The 23,931-nt window shown below is 50.3% G+C and overlaps 1 protein-coding gene across 4 annotated transcripts in view; it reads left to right on the forward strand.

Annotated features, from left to right (window-relative positions):
* The first annotated feature begins 4,572 nt into the window (after window positions 1-4,572).
* The window catches only part of DOT1L (DOT1 like histone lysine methyltransferase), a 79,702-nt gene continuing 60,343 nt past the window's right edge, over window positions 4,573-23,931 (forward strand). For 2 of the 4 annotated variants that reach the window (XM_053965567.1, XM_053965568.1), the window contains exons 1-2: window positions 4,573-4,769; window positions 21,568-21,611. In XM_053965567.1, coding sequence (XP_053821542.1) covers window positions 4,689-4,769; window positions 21,568-21,611 — 125 coding nt within the window. In that variant the 5' untranslated portion in view covers window positions 4,573-4,688. The remainder of the gene's footprint in view (window positions 4,770-21,567; window positions 21,612-23,931) is intronic. The other 2 variants (XM_053965571.1, XM_053965570.1) reach the window with 1 other exon arrangement.

Below are 23,931 nucleotides of genomic sequence, written 5' to 3' on the forward strand. Positions count from 1 at the left end.
GCTGCTCCAAGCCCTGTCCAGCCTGGCCTTGGGCACTTCCAGGGATCCACAGCTGCCCTGGGCACCCTGGGCCAGGGCCTGCCCACCCTCCCAGGGAGGAATTCTTTCCCAAAATCCCATCTAACCCTGCCCTCTGGCATTCAGAAACCATTCCCCTGTCCTGTCACTACATGCTCTGGTCTGAAGTCCCCCTCGAGATTTCTTATAGACCCTCAAGACACCCAAAAAAGCAAAAATGCAGAGCTGTCCAAGAGGACAGAGTGGCTCACAGCTCTTGGGGATTCTCACGTGTCTCAGGGGCCAGTTCAGCTCACTGAATCAGCTGAAAACAGGGCATTGCCCTTCCTTGCTTCCCTCTCTTCTTCCAGATGTAAAACTCTGAGATATCAGTGAAAAGATGTCCTGATTCAGGCAGGTGCTTCAAAATGACCCACTCCCCACTACCTGCCAGGAGACATCAGCTCCAGCACTGAACTCCTGCATGGTGGCCAGATGGTTGGGATTCATCTGGGAAATCCTGGAAGCTTCCATTACTCTTTATTAGCAGCCCAGGAGCCTGCTTGGGCCACACAAGGACTTGGACGACAAACTGATTAAAGACCAACCTAACGAACTCAAAGAGAATTCTTTAAATGGAGCCTGCTGTGCCTTGGAGAACTCCTGCCATGTCTATTTATTTAAATTTAATGGAATTTTTGTGGTAAGCTAATTAAAAATGAATTGATTATTTAAGAGGCAGTCAGAGCAGTTTAAGCACTGCTGACTTGATGATTTTAGTGTTTTCCTTAGAAAAGAGTTCCTAGCTATGGAGCTTTCTGCACGTACAGACGTGTAAGGGGGAGAAAAAGGATACAAAGAGGGAGTGGATGAGTTCGGAGCCGGCCTTGGAGCAGTTTCTGGATAAGGGAGCAGCCATGGGGACAGAAGCAGGGGCACATCCCAGCCCCCATCACAGAGCTGTGCAGCTGCCCCAAATAAACAGCTCCTGTCTCCGCTGAAGGCAGAGACCTGTCAGGAAATACAGGTGTTAAATAATGTACAAAATCCCTGTGCAGGGAATATCCCGCTCTGGCACTCGCTGGCTCTGGATGCATTTCAGGCATGGTGCATTCTCTGCCTTCCCATGAAGTACAGGGTCACAGGCAGTGACCCCAACCAGGACACCAGTTTGCAGCCCAAAGACTGGATGTCTCCATGCCACGTCTCCATCCCAAAGGATTTGCAGAGGTTCCATGAATGCAGGAGGCTTTGCCTGGCCCTGGAGCCACGTCCCAGAGCAGGAGCGGAGTGGATGTGATGGCACCGACTCAGGGGCACCAAAGCTGAGCTCCCCAGCACCATAAAAGAATGATGGGATTAATAAACTGGGGACAACAGCCAGGAGAGTCAGGTGGCAAAAGCATCCCGCCCCAGCCGTGTTTACTTGCCTTTAGCTGAGAAAGTAAGGAACTGCAGGGGGAAGAGTGCCCAGCCCACCCTGGCATGGCAGGGCAGCAGCTCCCAGCACCACTTCCACCACCAGTTTGATGGGGAAGGACTGGTTTCCCTTCCAGTGCCATCTGGCTCTGCTGGACCCAGCTGCAGGTCAGAGCCTGGGCTCAGCCATGCCCAGCTGGGCGATGGGCACCTCCTCAGGATGCTCCTGTCCCGCAGGGATGCTCATCCCCAGCAGCCACTGGCTCCCAGCTGCTCTTCCAACCCTCAGCTGGAGCATGGCACCCGGCACAGTGTCATTGTCCCCTGGCCCCGCCGGCAGTGCGGTGTGAGCAGATGCAGTGGGGAGGGTGTGGGTGCCGTGGTGGTGCTGGATGCCCTTCCCTCGGAGTGCAGGACAGGGTGGCAGGGCCCCCAGATGTCCCTGCAGCCCAGGCCATACGCATGTCCCCGGAAGAGGGAAATTATCACCCGAAAGACTGTGAAGGAGGAAGCTCCGGCCTGATTTTATCGCCCAGTTGGGCACCTATAGACATGCAAACGGTGTCACCCTGCCCTGCGGGCACCTATAGACATGGAAAATGCTGTCACTGAGCCCATCACCGGCCTCTATAGAGATGCAGCTCCCAGCCCCCACCCAGGTGTCACCGCTCCCCGCCCCCACCCAGGACACTTCCCGGTTCTGTCCCTCTGCCCGGCCGGGGTGCACTCAGCCCTACTCCCAGGTTACACCGTGTTGTAAGGCTGTAGCTGCAGCCACAGAGCTCCCCATGCTGCTCTCGGCACCCAGTGCTTGGTGTCTGTGGCTGATGGACCCCGTCCCCGTGTCCCTCCATCCCCGTGTCCCCCTGTCCCCTTGTCCCCACCGGACACCGCTGCACACAGGGCTCAGCTCTGCTCCCCCGTGCCAGTAAAGCTCCTCCTTGGAGCTGTGAGGAGCCCCCTGCACAGCCTGGCACACACACCCGTGTGCAATGGGGACGGCCCCTCTGTGCCCCACGTGTGACACCCCCCACGACTGTGACTGTGACCGTGTGGCACCGGGCAAAGCTCCCACGTCACTTGTGCGCAGACTTTGCACCAGGAGCTCTGGGGGCTTGGTCCAGTGACCCGTGAGCACAGCCTGGCCTCACACGAGGGTGCCAGCCCTGTGCCATCATGAGTGTGCCATTACACGTGTGCCAGCCCTGTGCCATCACAGGTGTGCCAGCTGTGTGCCATCACGAGTGTGCCATTACACGTGTGCCAGCCCTGTGCCATCACAGGTGTGCCAGCTGTGTGCCATCACGAGTGTGCCATTACACGTGTGCCAGCCCTGTGCCATCACAGGTGTGCCAGCTGTGTGCCATCACGAGTGTGCCATTACACGTGTGCCAGCCCTGTGCCATCACAGGTGTGCCAGCCGTGTGCCATCACAGGTGTGCCAGCCCTGTGCCATCATGAGTGTGCCAGCTGTGTGCCATCACAGGTGTGCCAGCCGTGTGCCATCACAGGTGTGCCAGCCCTGTGCCATCACGAGTGTGCCATTACACCTGTGACAGCCCTGTGCCATCACAGGTGTGCCAGCCCTGTGCCATCACGAGTGTGCCAGCCCTGTGCCATCATGTGTGTTACAATCCTCTGCCATTGTATGCGTGTGCCAGCCTTGCACCACCACATGAGTGACCCAGCCCTGCAAGGCCACGTGAATGTCCCATGCCAGCCTGGTGCTGTCACACAGAGGGTCCCACCCTTGCCTTGCCACACGTGTGTGGCACCACTGGGTGCCATATGCCACCCTTGCTGTGTCATGATGGGGTCCCAGCCTGGCACCCCCTGAGCCTTGTGCTGTCACATGGGTGCTCCACCCTTTCACAGACCCTGAGTGCCATGGCCACCCTCGCCCTGTCTAACGTGTGACAATGTGGCCCATCCTGCTCCCCTGTGCCATGTGCCACCCTTGGCCTTGTCACATGCGTGACAACCCATTCTGCTCCCATGTGCCATGTGTCACCCTCACTCTGTCACCTGTGTCATACCACCGCCCGTCCTGCTCCCGTGTGCCACCCATCACACATCTGACAATATGGCCTGTCCCACTCCTGTCCCATGTGCCAACCTCGGCCTTGTAACATGTCGTGCCACAACCTGTTCTGCTCGCATGTGCCACTCTTGCCGTGCCACATGTGTCACACCACAGACCCTCCTGCTCCCATGTGCCACCCTCACCTTGTCACACATGTGTGACAATGTGGCCTGTCCCTTCCTGTGCCCATGTGCCACCTTCGCCCCATCACACACATGTGACACTGCAGCCCATCCTGCTCCTCTGTGTCATGTGCCACCCTTGTCCTTGTCACATGCGTGTCACACTGCAGCCCGTCCTGCTCTTGTGTGCCATGTGCCACCCTGGCCCTGTCACACGCGTGTGACACCACGGCCTGTCCTGCTCCCCATGTGCCAGGTGCCACCCTGGCCCTGTCACACGCGTGTGACACCACGGCCTGTCCTGCTCCCGTGTGCCATGTGCCACCCTTGTCCTTGTCACACGTGTGTCACACTGCAGCCCATCCTGCTCTTGTGTGCCATGTGCCACCCTGGCCCTGTCACACGCGTGTGACGCCGCAGCCCGTGCCGGGTGCCACCCCTGTGTCCCACCCTGTGTCCCACCCCTGTGTCCCACCCTGTCTCCCACCCTGTGTCCCACCCCGTGTCCCACCGCCCTGTCCGGGGGTCCCGTCCCCGCGCGCGCCGCTCGCGACCCTCCCCCCCCCGCCCGCGCGCGACCCCCGCCCGCATCCCGCGCGCGCGGGGGGGGGGTGGGGGGGGCGGCTGCGGGCGCGCGCGCGCGAGAGGGCCGCGGGAGCGCGCGCGGTGCGGGGGCAGCTGAGGACAGGGGGGAGGGAGGGGAGGGAAGGGAAGGGGGGAGGGACCGCGGGGCCGCGCCCGCCCCTCTCCCCGCCCGCCCCCTCCCCGCGTCTGTCGCGTCGCTCGGGCCCGGCCCGGCCCGGCCCCGGCGCCTCATTGTGCTTCGCCTCACGCCGGCCCAAGATGGCGGCGGCGCCCGAGAGCCCCGCGAGCCGCCAACGACAATAGAGGGAGGGACGGGACCCGCCGCCCCCCCGGCACCGGCCGCCCCTCCCCGCCGCTCCCGCCGCCCCCCGCCCGCCGCACCGCGCCCACGCCCCCGGCCCGGCCCGGCCGCCGCACCCCGCCCCGGCCGGCCCCTCTAGCATGGTGCGGGGCCGCCGCCGCCTCGTCCTCCGGCTGCCGACATGGGCGAGAGGCTGGAGCTGCGGCTGAAGTCGCCCGTGGGAGCCGAGCCCGCCGTGTACCCCTGGCCGCTGCCCGTCTACGTGAGTATGGCCCGGCCCCGCACCTGCCCCGCGCCCTGTCAGCGCCCCCGGCCCTGCCCCGGCCCTGGCACCCGCCGGGCGAGCCCTCAGCGCCGGCCCTTCCCGGGATCCGTCGGGATGATCGCCCCCCGTGCGGGAACCCTCCCGGAGCCCCGGCCCCGGGTGCCGCCGCTGCTCGCCTGGAAGTCAAATCCCCAATTTCATTTTATAATTGGTTGACTAAACCGAAGGGCGGGGAGGAGGAGGACTGGTTAATGAAAAGTTTTCGTGTTTTCCTCGCGCTGGGCTCGTGTAACTGGTTAATAACCGGTGCTGCTGCGAGCAGGGTGGAATCCAGGGATTCTGGAGGAGGGAATAGTGCTTAAATTATGAATGGCCTCGGGTGGTCGTGGGGACCCCAGGACCGGCCGCAGAGTGGGAATAAACCGCGGCCAGCGGCGGTTGTGGGTCTCGAGGCAGCGCCGGTGTCTGGGGCTGCCGCCAGTTCCCCTCCAGCCGTGCCCTTGGAGCTCCCCTTTTATTTATCCCGAGCAGAATTCGAGCCAGCCGCAATCCTCGTGCTTCCAAATAAAATGTCACTTGTCCTTGCTTAGCTACCGAGCGGCGTTTTTCCTTAACTTGCCTGACTTTCTCCGGAGCCCGGACGAGCGATGTGTGACCTTGATAACAATGTCCATGTTCAAATTAGCGACAATCCCACGAGAGGCGAAAGGCTCCGGGGAGGGTATTTTTGGATGTGTGTAGGTTTCCTATCAACCCTTGAGCAATTTCTCTCCCTAGCTGCGTGTAGCCCCTCGGAGCACAGTTTGCAAAGGCAAAACGTCTCTCTATATGTTTACTTGGCGCAGGCACTGTTGATTATCCCTGCGTTCCAGGCTGTGCTGTTGTACGTGAGCCGTTTCCCGGCGAGAACACGCTGGGACGCACAGGCTGGGGCAGCTGATACTGCTGATGTTGTTGCTCGCTTTGGCAATCGCTTGTGTGTGAGTGATTAGGAATATATCGCTCGTGGCAGGGGGAGACGGCTGCCTGCTCCTATCTGCCGCCTGCCTTTCGGGGCTGCTGCTGTAGCCGTGCCTTTCCAAAACATCCTCCATGCAGTGCTGTTCCCGGCGTGTCTCCCAGCACACACTGGTTAAACGCAGCCTTTCCTGTTTGGGCAGCTCTGTCAGTGTTGGCGGGCGCGCGCTCTGCTCAAATTGTCAGAAACTGAAAGTACAAGCGATGACCGGGTTCGGTTTTCCTCGCCAAATATTAACTCGTGTCCCCCCCTCTCCACCCCCCTCTCCGAGCGGGTTGTATGAAACGGAGGTTAAAGATTACGCGGGATAGGGATTGTTCTGGGAGGGAGAGATGGTTTTATGTCTGTTCACAGAGATTCCTACGGGCTTAAAAACCGAAAAACCGACCAACCCCCGCCCTTTATTTTAAGGGTGAAACGTGTGTTTTGCAGCATTGGAAATAAGGATTTAGTTGATTTGGGAAAACCTGAGCAGTTGTTTTTGAGGATGGCAGAATAAATCGAATTTCTTCTCAGTTAATCAGAAATGCGGATGGTGGTGGTGGTGGTGGGCGGGGGGGGGGGGGTGTGTGATCCCCCCACGTACTGAAAAATACCACAAACCCCAAACATCCTGCCCTTAAACCGTTCGCTTGGCATTGCCAGCTTTTCCAGAGTAATTCCCGAGTGGATGTTTCAGCCGGAGCCGGGCAGCATCGCGCCCCGGGGAGCTCCGGGGAGCGGAGCGCAGCGGCGCGGTCACGGCGTGCTCGCACACACGCACGCCCCGGCGCTGGCCGCGGCTCCGGCTGAACCCTGCGGCTCTGCAAACAAATCCCTGTGTCCGTGGCAGCGCTTGGCCTGCTGACATCGTGCTCTGCTGAACTGCAGCCGCGCTTTCCCCGCGCTGGCGCGGCCCCGAGCTGCCGGGAGGGCTCGGCTCGCTTTGACGTAAGCAGAACATTTCTTAGTTTCACCGCCCGTGGTTCCGAGGAAGCAAGGTGGGATAGCTGAGGGGAAGGGAAAAAAAAAAAAGCCACACCACGCTGATTCAAGGAGTTTTATTTAGCAGCGTTCTGGTTGCTTCCTGTTGTACTCTGTGAGATGTGTTTTCCGAGGAGGGTTGTAGGGAAAGCGAACGGGAAGCTCACGGTCCCGGCAGGTTATTTTTGGTGAGAGCAGCAGCAGTGGCAGGGAGTCATCTTTCCCAACATCCGAGGCTCTGTAGTGTCAACCTGCTGCGGGCTCCATGGTGTGATGTAACCCTGCCTTGAGTGACTTGGCTATTTTTATGCTCTTACTACATCTTAAATTAGCGGCGTCAGTGTTGCTGCGTTGAAGGCTGGTCTCTCCTATTAATGGACGTCTGGCTTAATACCGTGTCTTCTTTATTACTGGGCTGCGGCTTATTTCGTGTATAATAGGAAAAGTGGGGTCTCTCCAGACTGCTGAGTCCGGATAATAGCCCGGCTGACAACCCGGCGCTTGTTGGGATGCTAAAAGAGCCGGGGAGGCTGATGTGAAACATGTATTTCCCTCCGAGTCTAATTAGGGCCGTGGGAGGAGAGAGAGCGGCGGCGGTGGTGCAGCTCCAGCCTCCCACTGGCTTCCACACAAAACTGAAAGTGCGGCTCCTTCCCCCGCCTTCCGCCGCCTCAAAGGAAAGGCCACGGTGCCCTAATGAAGCCGTGGTGAGCCGTGCTGGCCGTGCCACACTGTGATGAGTAAGTTGAATAGTGCATGGTGAGTAATCTCTCCTCATGACTCACTAAATATTTTCTGATGTTGACCTCTGTTTTTGTGACTGCCCCGCTTAATCAGAGCTGAAGTGAGTGTACTCTTTTGTGTGCTGGTTAACTCCTCGGCTCCCACGTATCTGCCCCACTTTTTGCTGGTGCCAGGTTGTCAAGAGACCCAGGGATATGTTGTTAAAATTTTAATTTTGATACTACGAAAGATACAGGCCTGGATAAAGGAAGTATTTGGGTGAGAGACCAGGGTTATTGGATCTAACCGGTCTTAAATAGTCTACTGCTGGTGGAGGATGGCATTTGCAGTCATACTTCAAGTGTTGCTAAGCAGAACTTGGTACTCATCATTTAGATCTGAAGAGTTTAAGGGGTGAAGTCCTCTTGTGTAGTTTTAAGACTTGCAGATATTCAGTTTTTTTCCCCTGAGAATTTTTCTTAAAATGGTTCTTTCTCTTGTCTCTGACTTCTACTATAGTTAAATTTGAGTATGGATTAGGTTTAAATGTAGAGATTTTTCGTTTTATACCACAGTAAGGCCTGCCTGCTCTGTGAGGTGTCTCAGGTTGTCCTTTGAACTCCTGACAAGTTCCTGTGTAAAATTGCAGGCTGCTGTGTGTGCAGGAGAGAGAAAGGGTTGGGGTGTCATGGGGTGGATCAGCGTTACAGTGTGGTCTGGCAGGGTTCTGCTGATATATCTGTGGCACCAGAGAGGGATTGTTTGCACAGAGAGCTGAGCAACAGGAAGTTCAGAGCTGCTGAAGCTGATAATTGTCCCCAAAATCCATGTTTGCTGGGCTGCACCCTAGTGCAGCAGAGAGTTGGTGAATGGAAAAGCCTGTTTGCAGTCTGTCAAAGAGAGGAAGGACACTGTGCTTCATTCATTTGCTCTCTTTAAGGCCTGCAGAGTGATTAGTGTCGGTGTGAGGGGGACAGGAGGCACAGCCAGGTGCTGAGGGAGGCCCTGCCTGTGCAGGGCTCCTGTGGCATCGTGTCCTGGGCCCCGCTGGCTGCAGGTGCTCACTGCCTGCCGTGTTCAATAGGGTGCAAGTCCCTTCCAGGTCCAGAATGAGCCATCTGCCTGTTGTGCTCTGTTCCCTGCTGGGTGGCATTCCCGTGGAAGGCCCTGCAAGCATCTGTGTGCATCAGGTTGTTGTGGGTTGTGTTCCCCTCCCCCTGTTGGACCCGGGGCTGGGTTGTGACAGCCCCTGGGAATCCCAGTAGGGTTGTACTCTGGGTGTAGGATCACAGAATCATGGACTGGTTTGGCTGGGAAGGAACCTTAAAGATGTTATTCATCTCCACCCCCTTCCACGATTTCAGGTTGCTCCAAGCCCTGTCCAAGCTGGACACTTTCAGGTATGGGGCAGCCACAGCTGCTCTGGGCAACCTGTGCCAGGGCCTCACCACCCTGAGAGGGAAAAAATTATCTTCTGTTCTATTTACCATATGGAAATACCTTTTTTTTTTTTTTTTCCATCTACCAATTTTATTCCCTTCTTCCAGCCTTTGACTCTGTCCCAGGAGGGGACAGTCCTGGTTGTGTCTTACCAGGGTGACGTGCCGCTGCCCTGAGCTGCTGGAGCTTAAACATAAAAATCAGCCAGCACCTGTGAAGAAAAGTCTGGCTTGAATAATTAATTTATTTGTTTGTGCTCCTCATCATTACTGCTGACTTTCCACTCAGCTGTGATGGCAAGAAAATTCTCTTTCTAATTGAGTGTTGTCAGAGCATCACCCTGCACCTGGAGGTGTGTGTGTGGCTGCTACTGGGAGTAATGGGACACAAGCTTCTTACTACTAGATTTTGTACAGGTGGGAGGGTGCAGAGTGTGGGTTTTGGTTTATTTTCTCTCTACTGTTGAGATCCAGCTGATACCATTCTGTCACCAAAGGAATGTGCTGTGCAGGGAGACCTCAAGGGCAGGGAGTGTTAATGAAAATCACAGCCCAGCGGGGATTGTCACCTTTGAAATTAAAGATCAACGGTGGAGATGAATAACAAACCTTGTCTGAGAATGTAATCCTCTTTTTTGTGCCTGTCACTCAGCTTTCCTGGGAAGAGTTTCTGTGATGCCTGGCTTCGACTTCCCAGGCATCCAGGCAGGTGTGGGAGTGCCATAGAATGGTGCTGTAGGTGATTTTGGGAAGGAGCTAAAGAGGAGCTAAATTGTTCCCTTGGGGTTGGAGCTGCCCTGCTGCTGAGGGTGGTCCTGTGCATCCTGCCCTCTGCCACAGATCCATCCCATGGGGTCCTTATTCCATACCCACCGCCCTCCTGTGGGATGAGCTGATGGAAAACACGTTTTGCACGTGCTCCTGGTTTTTCCCTGGGATCAGCCTGAGCTGGAGGGGGAAGGTGAAGCCCCCCTGATCCTCCCTGCGGTTGGGAGTGTTGGTTCCTGTGGAGCTGTGTGTGGGGCGGCTCTGGGAACAGGATCGTTGGAATGATCTGGGCTGGAAAAAAATGTTGCAGTGTTTTCAGAGGCGGCCCCCCGCCCTGCTCTGTGAAATGTGAATCAGGTTCTGCCCGGGGCAGCCGGCCCCTACAAAGGAGGCAGAGGAGGAAACTGTTGCTCTGCCTTTGCCAGGCAAAAACCTCCTCACCCCCTGAGTAATCGCCCAGAAATTCGGCTGAGTCCGGGGGGGTTTTCCCTGTTGCTGCAGCTTGTTGGGAAATGCTTGTGGGGATGACTAATCACTTAGAAAAAGCTTGTCTAGTGAAGGAAAGGTTTGAACACTTGAGCACAGTTCCGATTTCTCAGCGCCTCTCTCTCTTTGCCTGCCCTCCCCAGTTGAAAAAACACCTGGAGTGGGGAGAGCACGCAGCGTGAAGCTGGGAAGTACTGACTCAGTCATTTCAAAAGCACTCGGGTTTCTCTACTGCCCAGCACATCACACAGCTGGCACAGTTACATCATTTTTTCTGCCCCGCAGTGCCAGAGGGACTCAGGGATGTACTCTTGGGGGGCACAAGAGCCCTACAGCGTTAATTGTGCAGCACGTGGGCAGCACAGAAGAGCAGTTTCCTTCTGGGCTTTACCCTTTGAAGTAGAACTTGCCCTGAGTGACAATCGGTGCTTGTTCAGTTCTCAAACTCCTTTGTTCCAAGCCCTGACCCGTTGGATACAAGATAAATCATGAGTTCAGTTAGCAGACATTTTTTTGCCCAGTTTGAAAAGTGAAAGTTGGTCTCTTGTCTTGCATCTTAAAGACCACACTAGTGTTTATTTGTTTATATAACTGATTTATCTGAAAGGCAGCTGTTGAAAGACAGAGTAGCTGTCCAAGATTGCTTGTTTTCTCCCTTTCATTCGTCAGCAGATGAGTGAGGATTAATGTTCCTGTCCAGGCCAAAGTTCCAGCCCAGGCAATTCAAATTTATCTACCTAAAAATTCACCCATCAGCTCCAGTTGGACACAGCACTGAAAGCTTTCAGTGTGCCAAGGGAAATCCATGTCCCCACATGCAGCTCCAGCTCTTGTCCTTCATGGCAGCCTTATTATATATGGAGATGATTATCCTTTCAAGTCTCAGATACAGGACTGAATTGTGTTGCCTCTGGGAATTTAGGCAAAATATCTTACCTCTTGGTATGTGAGATTTATGGGGGATTTAATCACCCTTCTCCCCAGACATCCATATGTCTACTTTTGTACTCTTCCTTCTTTCTTTTCCCCCTTTCTCATTTATTTGCTTTTTTTTCTTCCTGCTTTGAGTTAACCTTTAACTGTCTGATTAAAGTTTTGCACTGTAATGATCAACACAAGGACCAAGGGTGGGGTGAATTTTTTTGTCCCTTGCAGTGTCTATAATCACAGATTGATAATCATAAAGTGTCTCAACATATTTTTGCTTAAATTATTTTCTCCTTCCTAACAGAAGGAGGAAAAGTTCATGTTAGGAATTGTGAACATATTTACTTTCATGGTAATTATTAAAGACAAAACTAACTCTGAAGAGGAACAAGAAATAAAACTGAGTAGAAAAGTTGGCCACATGCTATCGAATGAAGTAGGGACTATTTTTAGAGCATAGGAAGAGGGTGAGTATATTTTACAGCAGGAAATGATGGTTTCATAGATAGGAGCAGATCAGTGAATAACGAAAAAGTTCTTGTTCAGAGTATTTTGGTTTGTTTCATTTCACGAGTGAATGAGAGTTTTCTAAAAATTTACACTGAAAGGACTTTGTAGGGTTGGATGAAAAGTCTAAGGAACTACTGAAGAGAAAATGAAGCATTGGAAAACTTTTCTGAACCAAATCCTGCAGAAAGTTCTGAATTAAGTTTCTTAGTAAAAATGAATGGGTTTTAACAGTGTTTGTTATTTTCTGTGTACTGTGAAGGGCAGCTTCCTGAGATTTTGTCATTAATGTCTCATTTACTTCTTGGAACTCAGCAATATTATTTATATTTGACACTTGTAAAATTCTAACAACTGTGAGCTTTTGAGGCTTCTCGTTCATTCCTTAGCTGGATTCCCACTGAGCTGCAGGTGGTTCTCTCTGGTTCCCACATCTGTTGGCAACCAGACCTGGGAGATCAGGTGCTGGCTCAGGGTGGCCTCTAACCTCTGGAGCTGAGTTTGGAGTCTTTGTGGATTTACCTTGGCTTCCACTCCTGCTCATTACAGCAAACAGTCATTTGAAATTCTGCAATCTGTGAAGAATGCATTGTAATATTGTAGGGTCATTTATAAGTCTTTAAAGTAAAAGCTTGTGGAAATGGTTGGTGGCTGGAAGTTGATGCCTGCTGTTCAGAACCTTCACTGGATCACTGCTCTGCTCCACAAGTTGAAGCTTATAAAGGAAAACCCATATATATTCTTCCTTTTTTTTTTTTTTTTTGTACCTAACAAAACTCCACGCCCAGTGAGCTTCTGAAAGAGTACCAGATTTTACTGCTAATTTCTGTTATGTGGAATATTTATGTGTGTTAAGTAGGAGCAGAATTTCTGAGCTGTCCAAGACTGAGTTATCTTTACAGAATATAAAGTGGTTGTTTAAGCTGTTGTCTCACCAGTTTTCCCTGCAGGAGATGGGGCTCAGGCTGTGCCATGAGCTTCCTCCCAGCTCCCACCAAGGGTGTGGGAAGACCCTGGGCTTGAGAGGGAGATGGTGGCTGCTTTCAGCACCAACAATTTTGGGACTGTGTGTTGATTTCTTCCCTTGGGTTCTGTATGCAGGTTTGTTTCTGGCAGTGTGGATGGTCAGAGTTGTCTTGTGCTCTCCTGTCCTGCACGGGTGGGGTATTTCCCTGCTAGCACCTGGGGGGTGCAGGTTTGCAGCTGGGACATCTGCAGGCAGAAATTACTCTTGTCATCTCTGTTCCCTTGTGCTGAGCTGCTCTCACCCTTGGAGCAGTGTTTGTGAACTGGGCTGTGTTGAAGGGAACTGAGCCAAAACCCCACAAAGGTTTCTGGGGTTTCAGGCCTCCCCTGCCTTTGCTATGTGCGAGCACAGGCACTGCTGGCCCAGAGCAAGAGGTGACTTTGGGGGAAGTGGTGGCAGGGCAGGTGGCTGGGTGGGGTTAAACTGTCTGTGAAATGGTGGCAGGGCTGCCTTCCTCTGTTCCAGGGAGTGAAAGCCCAGCAGTTCCCTCAGTCCCAGAACAAGCAGGACTGGGTTCTCGTGCATGTGCACATTGGATCAGCACAGCATCTGCCCCCTGCCTGCAGCTGCCTTGGTGTGGGCAGGGTGTGTCACTGCCTAAAACACACCTGGGAGGGCAGTAGGACACACCAGTGGATTGCTGTTTTACCAAAATAATTGCATTCCTCTATGCATTCTGTTTATGTTAGAATACATTATGTATTCTAACATAAACATTATTTTAAGCTGTTTTTTTTTTTTGCATAGTGGAATTACTTCTGTCTGGCTCATCCTTCTGTGGCTGTCCTGTGTGCCTCCAACACTCCTGCAGGCTGTTGCATGTTAATGGATTGACCCAGCCCCTCCTGCACGTACCAGGGGAACCATTCCCTCCTGCATCTGTGCAGTGTCCGTAGCAACAGTTGGGATTGCTGTGTGGAAAGGCAAAACCGTGTTACTGTGCTTGAAGCAGCAGCAGTGAAAGTGCAATCCCTGTTGCAACCATGCTAAATGATTATCCAGAGCAGTTTGGATCTTCTTTCTCAATGCCTGTTTCCTTTGTTAGTTTATTTTGGATCTTGGACCAACCTTTTCATTTAAATGTCCTTATGTAGCCATTAAGGAGGCCATAGTGACCACTATGTTTTCCAGCTGGTTTTGTGTGACAGTAACCTAGAAACTACTGAAACTACCTCAGGCTTTTCTGCCTCCTGCTGTGTGGGAGATGGGCTTCAACATGCAGTCTTGGAAGCTCTTCCTTCCCTTGTCTTTTCTTCCCTGAAACTGGGAGGAAAAGATACATACAAGGTGTTCTCTGCAGGAGATCTCTTTTTATACATTCTAATAAAAATGTATTCTTGTGAATGTCCTTATGCTTTCTTGATTAAGGGAATGACAGTAATTGGATGGTTCAGAGAAGACTTTTGGTCCTTGTCTCTCTTGGTAAGAAAAATTGTGCTATGGTTGTTGCTATGGAAGCTAAAAGGGCACAATCTTGATTTGGGATAAAATCTGGTAACATTAAACTGAGTCCTGCTATCCAATGTGGAATACTGCATGGAGCAGGCTTTCCCTTTCCCTTACTCAAGGCTTAACTGGCATTTAAACACAAGGCAAACACCTGAAAATGCTAAGTGGTAGGAGGCAGAGCTGGCAGGACATGGAGCCTGAGATCCTCCCTTCTTGAGCAGCTCCTGGCTGCTGCAGTGGCTGGAAGTGCTTTGGCTTTTCAGAGACTCTTGTGACCCCTTTTGTGTTCAGGTGTGTTGGCCATGGACGTGCCCTGGCCAGGGGAACTGTGCTGGTGGGTCTCTCCAGGTGGGTTGAGTGAAATTAAACCCTGTGGGAGGAGGAACACAAACTTGTGACAGGCTGAAATCCCTGATTTGTGAGAGCATCCGTGTGCCATGCAGAATGCTGGATCTCCCAGGGAAGCTGCAGCTGCAGTGGCTCATGTTGCCTTTCCTGGTGTCCAGAGAAACCCTTATCATCCTCCCCAGATGGAAGGAAGCAAGGGGCTTGAAAGAGGCACTTGTCCCACCAGCCTTCTGCAAGATTGATTGGCTTTTCCTAATCCATCTTTTTGATCTCTGCTAACCATCTTGTCTGCAGCTGTAACATCCTCTCCTTTGGATTTATGGACTGCTGCCTGGGGAGAGAGAGCTGCCACTGCAGGCAAGCAAGCTGTTGTTTAAACCCAGGGGCTGGTGGGACTGACCTCTTTTGTTTTGCAAGTTAAATGGGTCATGTGGAGATCAGAATTTGACAAATCCCAGTGACTTCTGTTAATCCATGAGTGGGGTCAGTGTCCAGGATTTGGAAGGAGCTGGTGGTACGTTGGAGGGCTGGAAGTGTATCCAGGCAGGTCATTAGAAGATACACCAAGTTGCCACTGAATTATTTGTGACTGACTTGTTTCAGCTTTGGTTTAACACATCTGGCAGACAGGGGGAAGCTGTCGGAGATCTGTCCCTCCTGCTCTGCCCCTCCTTGACCACAGCTGCTTTTCACATTTCTGAAGAGCTGCTTTGGTCACCTGGCCTGTTCTTAGGGGAGGAAACATGGTCTGGTGAGCAAGAACTGGCTCTGAAAGGGCAAGGGTTGCTTTGCTGTGGGACAGTTTAGTCTGGGCAGCCAAAGCTATGCCCAGAAATGTTCCTGCCAATGAAGAGGAGATAAGGAGTCATAAAAGTCTCTGTATGGTGCTGGGAGAGTGAAAGATTGAAGGGGCCTGAGCTGTATTTATTTAATTATTTATTTATTTTCTCCAGGTTTTCAAACCATTTGTTTGCTGCTCGGGTCTGCAGCCTTTTTGGGTAAAAAGGCTACCTGTAAAGATAATCCCACAAAGATGCCTCTTTCAGAGAATCATGGAATTCAAATTTCAGAGAATCATGGAATTCAAATCATGGATTTGGGTTGGAAGGCATCTTAAACTCATCCAGTGCCACCCATGCCATGGGCAGGGACACCTTCCACTGTCCCAGGGTGCTCCAAGCCCTGTCCAGCCTGGATGCAGCGTAGCTTGGCATGTGGGGAAATAAAATTTAGAAAAATATGGTGTTCACCCTCAAGCCCCAGTTAGGCTTACCCCAAGGCTAAGCACAGTTTCATAAGAAGAACTCAAATAAAAGAAGATGTAAATTTGGAAGGGCACTGGAGTGGTGTTTCTTCCCTCCAGGCAGTGCTGGCTGCCCAATTTAACTGAACAAATTCTTTGTGTTTGAGGATGGAAACTAGAACAGTTAAAACTCTTGCTTTAGGTTACAGATTGACTTTAGACTATGGATTGTTGCACTGGGGGTTAACTGTTCTGTACAAACACACCCAGGAGTCTGGGATATGGTACTGGAACACGGGATTAAATCAAAATCTTGCCATTTAAGTATTTTAAGGGATGCTAGTTTGAAGATTTGATGTAACCGAAGCAGCCACACCTGGAGGAGGGGTGTAGGGCTTTGTGTTCAGGGAGAATTACAAACTCTTCCAACAGCCAACTTGTGGCAAAAATGTTTCCAGCTCTAATTTATACCTTCCCTTGCTCTTGAAGAGTGTTCTGTAGAAATGTCTTATTTGGCTGTTTTTAGTAGGAATTTGGTGCTTTGTAGGAGAAAGTTGTGTACAGGTAACTGAGCTGGGGCTGGTGCTGACCATGTCATGCACACTGTGATCTCTTGGGGCTGCTTTAGTTTTCTCACCCTGGTGGCAGAGGAGGAGCTGTGAGTGCTGCTGAGTCCTGGAATATCCTGAGTGAGAAGGGACTCACAGGGATCATCAGCCCAGCCCCTGACCCTGCACAGAAACCCCACCAAGCCCACCCTGAGCATCCCTGAGAGCGCTGGCCAAACGCTCCTGGAGCTCTGGCAGCCTCGGGGCCGGGACCATTCCCTGGGGAGCCTGGGCAGTGCCCAGCACACTGAGTTCTGCTCATGTTGATGATTTTAAAATTTAATTTAACAAACAAAAAATGTGATTATAGAAAAGGATAATGATTGCTTCAATATACATATTCAGAAAAAGCTTTTGGGCACTCTTATTTGACTTTAGAGCTTCTCATATCTGCAAGATACAAAATGTCTTTTTTATGAAGAGGTGAAGGGAAAGACTGAACTCTTAGAAATTGCTCTGTGGTTCAACCTGCATGGCCTGAAGGGCGACAGGAGTTGGTGTCTGTAGGAGAACTCAGCTCTGTGTGTGTGGGACAGGAGCTCTGTGTGCTCAGTTACAGCAGTGGGGCTGTTCCTGGCCCCAAACTCCTGTGCTCAGAGTTGTAGGAATGTGTGGCTGGAGAAACCTGTTGTAAGAATCACAAGGGTGAAGCTGTTCAGTCCTGCTGGCTGAGACTGCTCCACTGTTTTTCATAGAATATGTTGGATGCTCTTTGATGTGATTTTTGACAAAGTGTCTGCTTTCTTTCTGTTATTTTTCCCAATGAAATATCTTGGCAAAAACTATTGAACTTTCTCTGGGAACTCATGTTTTAATTTAAAATTCAGCTTTTAGGTTGAAGATCAGAACTCTGTGGAAAGTTCAGCTGGAGAGGGTTGGCTGCAACAACTCAATGTGTGTTTAAGTTTGGTTTATTTAAAACTTGTGAAGAGCTTTGGGCAGTCTCAATAATTACTGCAGACTGCAACTCTTTACTTTAAATACTTTCCACGTTAAAGAGATAAGGTTGATTGTGAAAAGCTTCCATTTATGTGGCTCAGAAGATTCCAAGGGCCTCTCAGACAACATAAGTACAGGAACATTGGAAAGTACATGCAGGACAGGAGCAGCACGTAGTGTGCTCCATCCCCTCCAGTGCAGGGAGGAGGGAGGGAGGGAGGGAGAGCAGCCTGGAGCGGGAGGAGGGTGAATGGAGCTGCTCTTTGTGACAGGGAGCACCATGGTGGCATCATCTCATCTCGTGACTGGGAACAGAACACAGAGGCTGCTTGAGCCTCGGCCAAAAGGCTCCTGCCCGCGGGATTCCAGGATTGATGGAGTGTGTGGGAGGCTCTTCCCCAGGAGCTTCCACTGCCAAAGCCCTGTGGGTGTCAGACTCCAGCATGACACACGAGCACAACCTGCCTGCAACCTGAGTCATGGGCACTGCAGCTGGGAAAAATAATATAAACCCCCTGAACTGAGCCAAAACCCCCAAACTCAGACCCCTGGCTGAATGGGAGAAGCTTCAGGCCACCTTTGGGGGTGCAGGGTTGCCTGTTGGCTGAGCAGGGTGAGGTTGATCAGGTGCTGGTGTGCAGCAGAGCAGGAGTCACCATCCATCCTCCCAAGCTGCTGGGTTGTGTTCATCCATCCCCTGGGGCTCCCAAGGATCTGGGTTAAAGCTGCTGCTCCCAGCTCTGGTGTGTGTCTGACCTGCACCACTGCATCTGCTTGGGGTGCTGATGGAGCAGGGTCAGGATTTGGGGGGGGTTCTCTGGGAAATGGATTTGTAGAGACCTTTTAAAGTTTTATAGAAGGTTTATATAGTATGTATTTGTATGTACACTTTGAGATAAATGCTGACTTAGAAATGCAATGGAATGAGACAGATATTGTTGAGAGAGAAATGGAACTAGAAATAATTTTCAAAGGATGGCTTTACAAATAAAATTAGATACTTTAGAGAAATAGAACTATGAAAGATGCATTGTGGTGGGACTTACGAGGGGTAGTTTTAGATTATTTGCTTTAAGGCATTTACAGCTTGGTGTGACAAAAACTGATAAGAAATGTTTATAATGTATTGTAATTAGAAAATAGTTTCTAATTGTGATAAATTATAACATCTGTATTGTCTCAACCTTCACATGAGACTAAAAATAGAATAAGGGTTTATAAAACACCTCTCAGTTGTCTCATCTCTGCATCAGAAAAGAGCATAATCCTACAGTTTCTATTCCATTTGCCTTTTGGTTGCCTCAGACTCTGCCAGTGCCATAACCACTTGCCTGAACACAGATGTGATGCCTGTTGCTGTTCAACGTTTTTCTGATTAAATACAACCCTAATGATGAAATGGAACTGGAAGTTTCTCTAAGAAAAGAGAAGCTGCTCTGTACTCCCTTCAGATAGATATGTTTCCCCCTTCCCTCATTTTTCCACAGCTAGCTCTGCTTTGAAGAAATGTAGGAGATCCTACTGGATTTTTAAAATTTTTAATTTTTTTTTGCGAGATTTGCTTGAGACCTTGGGGGCTTCTCTGCTCAGCCAAGGTCTGTTAGAGAGCAAAGTAAACTTGGGAAGTGTTTCAGCACGGGGATTTCAGCAGCAGTGGATGTGGAACTGCTTTGGATTTCTTTATTCCTAAATAATGTCACTAATTAAGCTCAAAGGCCCCTTCTGCCTGGAGTTTCCACATGAGGTTGTGCAAAGTCACTTAAACTGGCTGATCTGTAGTTGTAGATGTGAATTGTGATTTATTATTATTATTTTTAGACTGATTTTTTTACTTTTTAACCCAAGACAGATGAATCTGTTAATTAGACAATTTTTGTCACTTATAGGGGTGTTTCCATGAACAGCTGCAGGAACAAGGGGTCTCTCATGTGCTCTGCTCACACTGCAAGTGTCCAACTCCAGCAGTGGGAAATAGAACTTCCTCCCAGGAAATGGTTATGTCAGAATAAGCCTGAATTCACTTTTCCTGTATAATGTGCTTATGTTGATAAAGCAAATTGTGACTCTGCAGGAACACAGTTTACTGGGAGAGCTGGATCAGCCCAGGGGAGCTCTGCTGGGATAATTCTGCATGGAGTGAAACATGAACACTTCTGGCAGATGTTTATGGATGAGCTGCTGTCCTGGGTTATTCTTACACTTGGCAGCTAAGAAATGGCAAGAAAGAGAAGTTCTCCTCCCTCCTTGTCCCCTCCTTTCAGTGCACAGAGAAAAGAGGAGAGAACACATTCTCTCTTATTTGTGCACTGAGAGGCAGGAGCAGGTTTTAGTTTGGTTGCTTCCCTGGTTTCTGGGCCAACATTTACCAAAAGAATTACCTGACATTCCTGGGATTATGGATGCTGCTGTTTTTTGTAGGGTTTGGGCTGTCCCAGCCCAGGAGACTGGAGGAAGCACAACCCCAAATCTATTCTGTGATGTTTGGGGTGCTGCTGTGGCACCAGCAAGTGGCCAGGGCAGTGCTCAGCTCCAGGCTCTGTGTGTTCCATCCCAAGTGTCCTGGCTACTGCTGTTGGCTGTTTTACCTTCTCCGTGTTGTAACTGGAATAATTTGGTTTCCTTGGCTTAGTTTTCCTTGTGACTTCTAGATTTGAGGTTAACTTTTTGTCATCTGAAAAGAAGAGCTTTTTTTCTGGTGAAATGGTGTTCTCTCATAGCTTTAGTACAGAATCCCAGACTAGTTTGGGTTAGAAGGCAACTTAAATATAATTTAGTTCCATTTTCCACCATCCCAGGCTGCTCCAAATGCCCTCCAGCCTGGCCTTGGGCACTGCCAGGGATCCAGGGGCAGCCACAGCTGCTCTGGGCACCCTGGGCCAGGGCCTGCCCACCCTCAAAGGGAACAATTTCTGCCCAATATCCCATCCATCCCTGCCCTCTGGCAGTGGGAGCCATTCCCTGTGTCTTGTCACTAACTCCCCAAATTAAAATTCCCTCTCCCTTCTGTTTATGAGCCCCTTTAAGGCACTGGAAGGATGGCAGACCTCAGAAATTCTTGCCTATTTGTCCTGAGATATTTAACTAGGCATTGAAAGGGCTGTGTACAAATTTCTTGGATTGAGAAATTCTGCAGGCCTGGCTGACCCCAAGTGCATGAAGTGGTTATACAAGGAAAAATGTGCTTCCTCCTGAAAATAGGAAAACTGAGATACTGATGGAAAATGCTTCCATTTCACTCAGATCATGTCCTTCCCTGTCTTGAAAATGAGATAATCCAACCATTTTCTGTTATCAACTATCAGTGGTTTTCTTCTTGCCTTCCCTTCCTTCCCCTGCCCCCAATCCTCTGCTTTGTCACCTGTCTCTGCCCTTTGCTACAGAATTTCCCCTGGTAACTACAGAAATGACATTTCTGCAGCACAAAGCAAGGGAAATGATTTGAGGGAGCCTTTGCACTTGTATTTCTGGAAAGGCTATAGGTACAAGACTCCTAATTAAAAGGTCAAAGCCACTTGCAGAAACAAATGTCTAAATATAACCCCAGCTTTGTGCAGATGGACTCTGGTAACCAAGGCTTCACAAGCTGGATACATCAATGTGTATAAGGAACTCCTGTGGCTTCCCTAAAATAGAACTTTTTTAGTACAATGGTGCATATAAATGCAGCTCCAAGAGCTCTTTTTAGCGTGAATTTGTAATCATTTGCTAAATCCACTTGTGCTTCTGTTGCTCCTGAATAAACTCCCAAATGAAGTGAGCAAACCTCCATGTCCCACCCTAGTGTGGATGTGTGATGCTCAGGGTTCAGTGTGTTTTGGCTTTCAGTTCATCAGCAGGGCTGCATATCCAGGCCTGTTTCTGTGTGCTCTGAGGCTGTTTTTCCTGCACTGACATCTGCTCCCACTGTTTATTGGATGCTTTATTTTGGAAAGCCATTCCCTGTGCAAGAATCTCACTGCCCATCTGGAGCTGGGAGCCTGTGCCAGATGCTGGGCCAAGGGAATCAGCTGTTCATTGGGAACTCGCAGTCAAGTACCTGCTGCATCCCAACAATCCCAAAGGCTTCAGTCCCATAATCCCCAGCCACACAGTCCCTGACTTCAGGGAAGGACAAAGAAATAAGTAGAATGACAGTTCCTTCATATCAATCAGAGACACTTGAAAAATTTATTTCCTTAAGCCTTACTTTTTCTTAGAGGGCTCATTTTGATGGCTTTAATGGGTGGAATTGAAAGGCTCCTTTCCCTGTATGCTTGGCACCTGTATCCTAAAAGCACTGTGATTCCTGTAAACTCCTGACAAACAGCACCTGACGTGTCTTTTTTTTTTTTTTTTTCTGTTTAATTTCAGGACAAACACCACGATGCTGCTCATGAAATTATTGAGACAATTCGGTAAGTGCTCAGTTCAGCCTGCCTGAGACCCTTCCTGTGCCTCAACTGCAGCTCTGGGAAGGGATGGCTGGAGTCAGGACATGCAGGAGGGCAGCAGTTACCATTTAGCAGCTCTGAGTTGTTTTCTAAGCTGAATTTGCTGCCATACAGAGCTCCCTGCCAAAGAGATTTTGTTTTATCTTGCCATATTCCATTCTGTTGTGAACAGAGTTAAAAATGAGTGGTGGTGTTCAGCTTTAATACTTGTGGCAGTTTGTATTTGAGCTGTGGACAGAGAAGGTTAAGGAAACATCCTTGGTTTGACGTGTTATGTCCTGATCTTGCCTCTGCCCACCCTCTCCGTTTCCCCTGTTGCTGTGATCTTGCAGCATTTGGGTTGTTTGGCAATGATCTCCCTGTAGCATTGCTCTTAATCCTGCTGATAGAGTTGGAGCAGCGTGGGGAAAATGGGAGGATAAAGGTGAAAGACAACTGTGAGGAGCAGGAAGTCAGAGGATTTCCCAACACAGGCTCTCAGGACGTGACTTGCTGTTATTTCAGCAGGATTAGGAGGGGACTTGCCAAAGAACAACTTTTAATAAATGCTACATGAATTCCCCAAACACCTGAGGGATGAGGATGAGTTATCCCCATTACAAAGCTGCTCTTGTTAAATGTTTTAGATCCTTACAGGCTGCCCTTGGCTCAGCTCGGGGCTGTGTCTGCAGCAGGTTTTAGTGCTTGGGTGGTGCAGGTACAGGTGAGGGAGGAGGTGTTTTACTTGCACAACCACCTGAGCTCAAAATCTGGTCACAGATGGCAAAGGTAGTAGTGAGCCTTGTGTGCTCCCAGTGTCAGTGTGAAAGAGCCAAGTGCTTGATAACATCACTCACATGCATGAAATCAGAGCATTTCCCATGGTCTGGGGTGGCAGAGGATGTGGAATGAGGCTGGAGCTGAACATTTTTCTCCTAAAGGAGTTTCTTTTTCTATCTACAAAACACTGCCACTGATGCTACCAGTTTGCTTGGACTGGTGGGGATAAGATCCTGTGTTTTGGGGTTTTGTGGTATCATTTTTGGGGTGTGGAGAAGGCCCTTTCCAAGGGGCTCAGAGGGGGTGGCTGGCGTGGTTGGTGCTTTCTGTGCTGGAGGCAAAGGGAAGCTGTCTTAGGAAGCAGTTGGGTCAAGTCATGTTTCACAACTGGTTTCAGCAAGGTTGGAGTGAACTGAGTGTCAGAAGCTCTCGTGCTGCCTTTGCCTTGTGCAAAGTGCCCATGGTGTTGTGAAAGTGGTGGTGAGGGAATGCAGGGGAGCCTTTATCTCATCAGGAGTGCAGTCAGGGAATAGCCCAAGCTGGAATGGACCCAAGGATCAAGCAGCTGGTAGGCAGCTGCTGACTGCCTCTTCCTGGGATTTAAGAAGTTTGCAGGGAGAGCCCTGGTGCTTTTAGGGGAGATGTGAGATACCAGAAGAGGGCCAGCCATACATGTCCAAGTTCTGGTTTACACTGGCCTGTGTAGTTATTAACCATGTGTGAATCAGCCAGAAGGAACAGAACTGTTGGATCTTTAGTATTTTTTTTCCACCATTTTAATAGTGAAGAATGGAGCAAAGTTCATGAGGAAGAAATTCCGTGATTCCTATTGGAATTCATCCTGTGATGTGGGTTTTTCTGATGCTGACAGTGCTTTCCAATTTGATATTTGTGGAGGAAATTTGTGTGCAAAGCTTCTGTGGCTTTTAAATTGCCTTTGAAGGGAATTAATCTTCCTCCATTCCCTCCACAAGCGAAGCTCTCTCCTGTGAGCTGCCATTGTTGGATGCACTGCAAAGTGGGCATGTGCTTCCTCTTTCTGATGGCCACAACACACTGGGCTGCTAATTCAGAGTATCAAATGGGTTTTTATCAAAATAACTTATAAAAATCTGATTTGGTGTTTAAGGTGTAAGAGCAGTTTAGACACTCCCCAGAGGAGCATATCCTGGCACTGAGTGGTTGGTGACAGGGTTTTTGGGCTGCTGTGAGAAATCTCTTCTCCACATTCAGCCTTGTCAAAGCTTCCTGCAGCATCAGAATTCTTTGGAAATGCTGCACTTCTGCATTTTATGTTAGATTAACATCAGCCATGACTTTGAGTATTTTTAGACACGTGGAATACATTTATCACCTCATTTTGAAGCTTTATGCTCCTGCCAGTGTCTACAGGCATCTTGCTGTTTATTCAGTACAAATGTGAACTGTTGCAGTTTCCTATGATGTCTGCCTTATTCCCAACAATACTGTGAGCTCCCAGGGCTGCTGCAGTGTCCTCTCTCCATGTAAAGCAGTCCAAATTGAA

This window comes from Vidua chalybeata, chromosome 27, assembly GCF_026979565.1.
Source record: "Vidua chalybeata isolate OUT-0048 chromosome 27, bVidCha1 merged haplotype, whole genome shotgun sequence".
In the NCBI taxonomy this organism is placed as follows: domain Eukaryota; kingdom Metazoa; phylum Chordata; class Aves; order Passeriformes; family Viduidae; genus Vidua; species Vidua chalybeata.